General features: G+C 43.9%; 1 gene segment (V, D, J or C); it reads left to right on the top strand.

Moving 5' to 3' along the window:
• Positions 1-1,982: 1,982 nt before the first annotated feature.
• LOC141569199 (putative non-functional immunoglobulin lambda variable 5-48) lies at positions 1,983-6,137 on the top strand. The segment is given in 2 exon segments: positions 1,983-2,036; positions 2,156-6,137. Coding segments are annotated over 2 exon segments (390 nt in total).
• The last annotated feature ends 3,889 nt before the right edge of the window (positions 6,138-10,026 follow it).

Here is a 10,026-nt window from a genome sequence, read left to right as displayed (position 1 = left end):
TTAAAACAAACATGGATGTGGGTACAGTGAGGAAATGATGATTTCATCATTCCCCTTCCCAGGCACCTGGAATAAAAGAAAAAACACTGAAATATCACACGTCACTTCATATTAAAATAAAACAATGGGTAAGGAATTGCATAGGCAAAATAAATTCTGTTTATGAAACAAATAAAGTGTAAGGACGCTAGAACAAATCTGACAATAAATGTATAACACAAATATGCAGAAAACAAGCCAAAAAATAGAAGGCTACAGCTCAATTCACAAAATAGGTGTTACAATTTGTGCTTTCTAAACCCTTCACTTTCTCCCTCATCCCCACTCCCCTCCCATCTAGGAACCCTCAGTTTTTCCTCTATATCTCTGAAACTGTTTCTGATTAGTTTGATCATCTATTCTATTCTTTACATTCCACGTATAAGTGATATCATATTGTATTTGCCTTTCTCTGTCTGACTTATTTTACTTAGCATAATGTTCTCTAGGTCCATCAACATCATTGCTAATGGTACGACTTCATTGCTCTTTATGGCCGAGTAATATTCCATTGTATAAATGTACCACAGTTGCTTAATCCAGTCGTCTACCAATGGGAATTTCAGTTGTTTCCAATTTTGTGTATTGTAAACAGTGCTGCAATAAACATAAGGGTGCATATATTTCCACAGGACACAAAAAACAGTTTGAAAAATGTAATCAATAATGTTGTAAAGATTTTGTGGGGTATACGATGGACACATGTCTTATTAGGGAGACCACGTCATATACGGTGTAGATGCCTAACCACTGCAGTGTACACCTGAAGTTGAAGCTCAATAATAATGAATGTCAACTACAATTTTATGTGTGTGTGTGTGTGTGTGTGTGTGTGTGTGTGTGTGTATGCAGAGAGAGAGAGTACAGGATGTGGAATACATCATAAGGAATAGAGTCAATGGAATTGTAACAGCTATGTATGATGTCAGAGGGGTAGTAGATTGGGGGAGGGGTATTATCACTTTGTGAATGGTGTAAAGGTCTAACTATTACATTGTTTTGTACACCTGAAACTAATAAAATAAGTATTGCAATATTCCACAGTAAATGCTAAATTGCTAGCTATTAGTTTTTCATAATCCACAACATATCTGATCCCTGACATAACAATAAAAGCATTGCATTATTTTTTGAATGTTGCCTAAATTGCTACCTTTAGAACATAACCCTAAGCTCGTTTTCTGGAAAATTCCCTTTCTATACCATTTCCTTGAAGATTCTCTATGCACCCACAAATGAGATGAGTTTTACCTCTCCTATGGGAAGTTTGACATGAAGCTCACTGCATGTTTACTTTATGCAATAAATTCTCTGGTGATGAAAATAAATTAACTTGGGATTCACCCACATTTTTGCATCTCCCAATGATGAAGACGCACGTCGTAGGGAGACGCAATACAGTAATCATGTACAATGTATTAGAATCACAGTATCTGGGATCCAGACCATGGATGTATTAATAGAGACAGTGACCTGGTGAGCAGCACAAACCAGATGGGTTCTCAGGATTTGGGGCCATGGGCAGGTGTGTGCCCTGTGCCCAGCAGGGGGCGCTGTGAGACTGCCCTGTGATCTCTACAGAGCTGATCATGAGGATGATTCACTTAAACGAGCTGGGGCCTCGGAGCTGGGGCCTCGGGGCTGGGCCCGAGCTCACTGATGCGGAGTCAGCAGCTGTGTCCTCTCATGCCTGGCAGAGTCCCCTGAGCAGGGACATTTGTGTGGTCTCAGCAGGTGCCTCCTCCCAGGGCTCTCCCAGGGGTGAAGCCAACCTCCATCCTCCTCAGTCTGGGGTGTGAGCTGAGCTCCAGCACCAGGGCTCAGGGAGGGGCTGGGCAGTCAGTGGATGGACACACATTTGCATGGACAGCCCCTCCTCTGGCAGAGGGTGGAGAAGAAAAGGAGGCCTGGGGCAGCCCAGCCCCACTGTGGGCTCAGGGCTGTGTGCACCATGGCCTGGACTCCTGTCCTCCTCGTGCTCCTCTGTCACTGCACAGGTAGGGACAGGCCTCAGGGACTAGGGCTGTCCTCTGTCCTCTGTCTCTTTCTCTGTCTCAGGCCCTGCGAACCTTTACCCTGGTCCCTGCCCCATCTCCCATTATGTCTGTGTTTGCAGGTTCCCTCTCCCAGCCTGTGCTGACTCAGCCGCCCTCCCTCTCTGCATCTCCGGGAGCATCAGCCAGACTCACCTGCACCCTGAGCAGTGGCTTCAATGTTGGGGGCTACCGGATATACTGGTACCAGCAGACGCCAGGGAGCCCTCCTCGGTATCTCCTGTATTACTACTCAGACTCCAATAAACAGCAGGGCACCGGGGTCCCCAGCCGCTTCTCTGGATCCAAAGACACCTCGGCCAATGCAGGGCTTCTGCTCATCTCTGGGCTGCAGCCTGAGGACGAGGCTGACTATTACTGTGCTGTATATCACGGCAGTGGGAGCAGCTACACTTACTCACAGTGACTCAGATGAGGAGGAAGTGAGACAAAAACCCCTGGGTAACAGACCAGGCCTCGGAGACTCTTTTCAATGAGAAGCTTCCATGGAGATACCTGTAGGCGAGACTCTTCTGCAGAAAGTTCTTTCCCTGAACAGGGTAAGGAAACACAAAGGATATGCCTGTGACATGGGTCAGCACAGGGTACTCAGAATGACACAAAAGGATGAGGATACAAAGCTCAAGTGCAGATTCCACAGGGTCTTGGGGAGATTAACAGGAGTAAATACTGTTTCCTGCAACTGAAAATACTGCCCCGTACAACCATGTCCTACCAAATCAGTTTCATAATCTTATCCCATAAATTAAACCCTGTGTTACTAGTGCTCTACCCACAGCTAAAATATTGACACAAACCCTTGTCTTAGACGCAGTTCCTCTCCTTCTGGACCAGCCTACACATCTGACTGGACCCAGACCCTCCAGACTCCTAATTCCAGACTCCAGACTCCTAACTGAAAAGAATCCTAGCTCCATCCCCCCTTCTCTCCTCTGCTGCGGTGTCCCTCACCTTCCTGATCTGTCTCTGGCTCCTCAAGTCTTCACTCCATCTCCACGTTAGGTTTTCAGAGAAAATGACAAGTTTTTGCTGTAGCTTCCATTTCCCCAGGCTCCATCGCTAGGGAGGAGGACGACCAGATACTAGACCAGCATCAAATCCCGTTGTCATCTCATTCGCATTCTCCTCTCACTCTCTGGGTTCTGCTCCCCACCACCCTCAGTAATCTGTTGTAACATGACAATAGAATAGATCTATCGCTTTTTCCTAAAAATGATGACTTTTCCCTGCTTATTGTGTATTTGCATATAGAAACTATTGATTTGTTTTTATTTTCTCTTACTTATTTCTCTTACTTATTTACTAATCCCATCTCTTGCCAACAGACGAAGGAGGAACTGGTGTGAGGCCATGGAAGGGACAGGGCTCAGCGTTTCAAGTCAGAGGCAGGAGTCTCTGCAGTATTTTTAACTAGGGCATGAGCTGCCTGATCTAAATCAGAAAGATCCCTCTGAATTCTTTGATGAGACAGGGCCTGAGGGAAGCACTTGTTCCTGGTCATAGGCTGTTTATTTCAAGGCTCTGTGTGTCTAGACATTGAGGGACCATTTGTATAATTAAAACAATTATGGATGTGGGTACAGTGAGGAAAGGATGATTTCATCATTCCCCTTCCCAGACATCTGAAAAACAAAGAAACACTGAAATGTCACACTTAACTTCATTCTAAAATAAAACAGTGGGTTGGAAATTCAGAGGGGAAATTCTGTTTATAAAACAAACAAATTGTAAGGCCACCAGAACAAATCTGAAAATAAATACATAACACAAATATGCAGAAAGCAAGCCAAAAAATAGGCAGCTACAGCTCACTTCAAAAAATAGGTGTTACAATTTCTAATCCCTTCACCTTCTCCCTCATTCCCATTCCCCTCCCATCTAGGAACCCTTAGTTTTTCCTCTATATCTCTGAGACTGTTTTTGATTAGTTTGATTATTCATTCTATTCTTTAGGTTCCACATATAAGTTTGATAATATAGTGTTTGTCTTTCTCTGTCTGACTTATTTTACTTAGGATAATGTTCTCTAGGTCCATCCATATCGTTGCAAATGATAAGATTTCATTTGTCTTTATGGCCGACTAATACTCCATTGTATAAATGTGCCACAGTTTCTTAATCCAGTTTTCTACCGATGAGCATTCGGTTGCTTCCATGTCTTGGCTATTATTGTGAACAGCACTGAAATAAACATACGGGTGCATATATTTCCATGGGGGCACAAAAAATGGTTTGGGGAATGTAATCATTGATGTTGTAAAGGTTTTGTAGGGTATCTGATGGATACTTGTCCCATTAGAGAGACCACTTCATGGATGGTGTAGATGCCTGACCACTGCAGTGAACACCTGAGACTCAGGCTGAATAATAATGAATGTCAACTGTAATTTAATATATATGTATATAGTCACAGGATGTGGAGTACAGTATAGGGAATAGAGTAGGTAGAATTGTAACAGCTATATATGATGAAAAGGGTGTAGTAGATTGGGGGAGGGGGGTTATCACTTTGTGAGGGGTGTAAATGTCACCTGAAATTAATAAAAAAGAAATAAGTGTTACAATATTCCAGAGTAAATGTTAAGTTGTTAGCTATTAGCATTTCATAGTCCACAATATATCTGGTCCCCCACATAATGATAAAAGCATTGCATAGCGTTTTTAATGTTTCCTCAAATGCTACCGTGTTTCCCCAAAAATAAGACCTCGCTGGACCATCAACTCCAAAGCATCTTTTGGAGCAAAAATTAATATAAACCTGGTATTATATTATATTATATTATTTTTTGCTCCAAAAGACACATTAGAGCTGATTGTCCAGCTAGGTCTTATTTTCGGGGAAACATGGTAACTTTTGAACATGACCTTAAGCTCGTTTTCTGGAAATTTCCTTTTTATACCATTTCCTTGAAGATCCCCTGTGCACCCACAAATGAGCTGAATTTTACCTCTCTTGTGAGACGTTTGACATGAAGCTCACTGTACATTTACTTTACACAATAAATTCTCTGGTAGTGAAAATAAATTAATTTAGGATTTACGTACATTTCTTTTTCCGGTAATACTTTTTTTTATTTTTTAAAGATTTTTATTAAAATATAACTAACATACAAGATTATATTAGTTCCAAGTGTACTAATTCAGTATCAAACATTTTTAAAAAAAGATCTTACAATATACAGCAGAACAATGCAGAATCAGATATATCTCTTTCTTTGTACACTTACTGTTAAGAAAATAAAAGGAATTTAAAGCATTTGCAAATTTCATTCAGCTTCATTTCATTTATGATTTACATACATTTTTGCACTTCCCAGTGGTGGAGATCTACCTAGGAGCGAGAGACAGTACAGTAATCATGAACAGTGTATCAGAATCACAGTATCTTGGAAGCAGACCATAGGTGTGCGAATAGAGACAGTGACCTGGTGAGCCAGGTAAACCAGCTGGGCTCTCAGCGCTTTGGGCCACAGAGAGGTGTGTGCCCTGTGACCAGCAGGGGGCGATGTGGGACTGTCCTGTGGTCTCTACACAGCTGATCAGTGAGATTCATTCACTCAGTGGAGCCTAGGCCGGTGGTGCCGGGCTGGGCCCTCAGCTCCCTGAGGGGGACTCAGCAGCTGTGTCCTCTCAGGCCTGGCAGAGTCCACTGAGCAAGGACCTTTGTGTGGTCTCAGCAGGTGCCTCCTCCCAGGGCTCTCCCAGGGGTGAAGCAAACCTCCACCCTCCTCAGTCTGGGGTGTGAGCTGAGCTCCAGCACCAGGGCTCAGGGAGGGGCTGGGCAGTCACTGGATGGACACACATTTGCATGGACAGCCCCTCCTCTGGCAGAGGGTGGAGAAGAAAAGGAGGCCTGGGGCAGCCCAGCCCCACTGTGGGCTCAGGGGCTGTGTGCACCATGGCCTGGACTCCTGTCCTCCTCGTGCTCCTCTGTCACTGCACAGGTAGGGACAGGCCTGGGGCACTAGGGCAGCCCTCTGGCCTGTGCCTGTTTCTCTGTCTCAGCACCTGAGAACCTTTACGCTGGTCCCTGCCCATCACCCATTTGTGTCTGTGTTTGCAGGTTCCCTCTCCCAGCCTGTGCTGACTCAGCCGCCCTCCCTCGCTTCATCTCCGGGAGCATCAGCCAGACTCACCTGCACCCTGAGCAGTGGCTTCAATGTTGAGGGCTATGGCATAGTCTGGTTCCAGCAGAAGCCAGGGAGCCCTCCCTGGTATCTCCTGGCCTTTAAATCAGACTCAGAGAAACACCAGGGCTCCGGGGTCCCCAGCCGCTTCTCTGGCTCCAAAGACACCTCGGCCAATGCAGGGCTTCTGCTCATCTCTGGGCTGCAGCCTGAGGACGAGGCTGACTATTACTGTGCTACATGGCACGGCAGTGGGAGCAGCTATGGTTACTCACAGTGACTCAGATGACAAGGAAGTGAGACAATAACCCCAGGGCCCAAGACCTGGCCTCTGAGCCTCTTTTTAATGAGAAGCTTCTATGGAGATACTGTAGGTGAGATTCTTCTGCAGAAAGTTCTTTCCTTCAACAGGGGAAACAAAACACACAGGATATGCCTGTGACATGGGTCAGCTCAGGACACTCAAGATGACACAGAACGATGAGGACAGAGGCCAAGTGCAGATTCCACATGGTCTTGGGGAGATTAACAGGAGTAAATACTGTTTCCTGCAACTGAAAATACTGCCCCGTACAACCATGTTCCTCCACAATGAGTTTCATGGTCGTATTTCATAAACTAAACCCTGTATGATTAGTGATCTACCCACAGCTAAAATATTGACACAAACCCTGGTCATAGACGCACTTCCTCTGGACCCGCCTACACATCTGACAGGACCCAGGCCCTGCAGACTCCCACTGACAGCCCCTCTCACCGTCCCTCTTCTCTCCTCTGCGGCGGCGTCCCTCACCTTCCTGATCTCTCTCTGGCTCCTCAGGTCTTCACTCCATCTCCACGTTAGGTTTTCAGAGAAAATGACAAGTTTTTGCTGTAGATTCCATTCCCAGGATTCCATCTATAAGGAGGAGGATGACCAGACGTTAGACCAGCATGAAACCCCTTTATAATCTCATCCCCATCCGTGGTGTGTTCTGCTCCCACCACACTCACTATCTATTGTAACGTGACAATGAAGTTCTTGCTTATTCCTAAACATGATGTTTTTTTCTGCTTTTCGGATCTTTGAGTACAGAAGCTATTGATTTTTTACGCTTTCTCTGACATATCTATTCATTCATTTATTCATTCATTCATGTGCCTCCCACAGGAATAACTGAGGCCCTATACACGGTGAGTCCCACAAGGTGAGTCCCACAAGGTAACAAGGATCAGCTCCACCTCCCAGAACAGTCCTTCATTTTCCTTCTGTCCCAGAATCATGTTTCCTATGAATCTTAAGGATAATAACTCAGTCACAGAAACATTTTGCTCAGGTCCCTGAAGGTCCATGTCTCATCCCTTCTCCAAAATAAAAGGAAACAAATCTCTGCTGGACACTTAGACATGCTGGGGGACATTGGTTAAACAGCAGCTGTGATATCTCGGACGTTCCTAATAATTGTGAATATCTTTGGGGATCTACGAAGGAAGTGACAATTTGCCCTCTGTTGGCCACGCTCCTCATGGCTGGAGGCTCCTGTCATCGTGCAGCACACTGCCCAGGGGACCACTGGGAAGTGGGGCTCATGTACCATCACAGAAGGGTTTATGCATTTGGTACAAAGACCCCCAATGGGACTGTCACCATGGTGAAACACTATCCTGTGTAGCCTGGGGTGTTAGTCTCCCCATCAGGAAGGGAACTCCCCCCCACCACACTCATTTGTCCTGGACTGAGGGACACAGGCGAAGTGAACACCAGGGTGACTTCTAATGGAAGATGGCTCTGACCTTATTCCTCAGCCAAAGACATCGGTAGGAATGGGATGGAACTTTGGGGTCTCTATGTCCCTGGCTCCGAAGACAAGAGACCAGCAAAGGGGCCAAGTATTCACCCAGGGCTGTGATAAGTCTTCAAAATGATTCCCAGGTATTTAATTCTTGATGGTAAGATGATTTCTCTGCTGAGAATTAACAGGTGAAATATTACAAATTACAATGAATAAAGTATAATTACAAATTACATGATCACCTTTTATTAAGCTCAGAAAGTCATTAATAAAACAAGGACTGGATTGGTCTAGAAGTCAGGAGGGGGAGAGATTTAGGTGATTGTGCTATTCTCTGCAGGTACTTACAGATCTGTGGGAATTCCCTGAATAAAAGTTTGCAGTATCACAAAGCCACCGTCCACCCTGAGAAAACAAAGAGGTGTGTGGATTAGATTGATTAAGAACTGCAAGTAAGAACCTAAATTTGACCTTAAGAATTTTATGACAGATTTATAGGATGTTTGAGTTATAACCTGCCTCAGAGAAGCGACCCTGTTAAACACACAAACTAAACTAGTAATAGAGCTCAACTATCCACTGAGTGGCTATCATTCATTGCTAGTGGAGATACAAAATGGCGCCAGCTGTAGACGGCCTGGCATATTTTGACAAACACTCTCGCCATACGATGCAGCAATCACATTACGTGTTCCTCCAATGAGTTGAAACGATGTGTTCACCCAAGAACCTGCACATAAATGTTTGTAGCAGCTTTATTTATAACTGGTAAAATGGACAGACAGAAAGAAAATAGCGTTGAATAACTGAATGGATAAAAAATTACGGTAAATCCTCCAATGGCATATGATTCAGTGACTAAAATGTAATGAGCTATCAGGTTGCAAAGAGATGTGGAGTGACCTGAAATGCATGTCGCTAAGTGAAAGAAGCCAATCTTTAAGAAGTAAGTCAAAGTTACTGTGTAACTCAAAGCAACAACCTGGCATTCTGGAAAAGGCTAAACTTTAGAGGCAGTTTAAAAAAAATCAGTGGTTGCCAGGAGTTCAGGTATGAATAGGTAGAAAAGTCAGATTTCTGGGTAGTGAAACCATTCTATATGTTACTGGGCTGGTGGACATATGACATATGCCTTGACAAAACCTAGAATTGTTCAATACAAGGAGCAAGTTCTAATATCAACTATGAGCTATGGTTAATAATAATGTATCCATATTGGTTTATACAATTTTTCAAATGGACAACACCAATGCAAGATTTTAACATAAGGGACCTCTACGCAGAATGGGGAGACGTATGGGAACCCTGTGACCTTTCTGCTTACTTTACAAAAACCTAAGAGAGCTGTAAAATTAAAGTGTATTGATTTAAAAAAGTAACTAATGAGAAAATTCATTAGTAGGTCCTAACACAAGATGAAGACATTTTCATTACCTATGGTGCCAATTGTGTCTTAAACGAACTGTGAAATGCATACACGCAGAAAATGTTAGATTAATAACCATTCAAGGAGGAACAGAGGGGAACATTGATAAGTTGGGTAGCAGATGAGAAAACCATAATTTTCATGAAAAAGTTAAATACATCTAAAGTTCATAAGTACTATTTACAAATTGGTAACGAGAAGAAAACAAACCAAATAAAATAAATACTTATACACCACGGAATATAAAAATATTAAATTATACTAATCCTTATTTATTTCCACTGGAAATCAAATAAATGAAAATGGAAACTATAATGAGAAGTTTTGGACTGAGCCAAGGCAAACTAGGGTGGATGGGAAGAGTGGGCAGAGAGAACAGCAGAAGCAAAGTCCCTGAGGATGGAGCAGAGTGGGGTGGGTGAGGCAGCGAATAGATGCATCTTGACCAAAACTCCCAGGTCCACCCTCACAGTGGCTTCCAACCGGCCACCACGCTGAACTTGGCATATGAAACCTGGAAGAGTAGTCAGCTCGTAGAAAAAGTAGTCCCATTACAGGCACCACATAGGGAAGTTCAGAATTGAAAGAGTCTTGGTAGAAGGACGGGA

Source organism: Rhinolophus sinicus, linkage group LG16, assembly GCF_036562045.2.
Source record: "Rhinolophus sinicus isolate RSC01 linkage group LG16, ASM3656204v1, whole genome shotgun sequence".
Classification (NCBI taxonomy): domain Eukaryota; kingdom Metazoa; phylum Chordata; class Mammalia; order Chiroptera; family Rhinolophidae; genus Rhinolophus; species Rhinolophus sinicus.
Note: the sequence above shows the minus strand (reverse complement) of the source record. Positions and strands in the feature narration are given on the sequence as shown.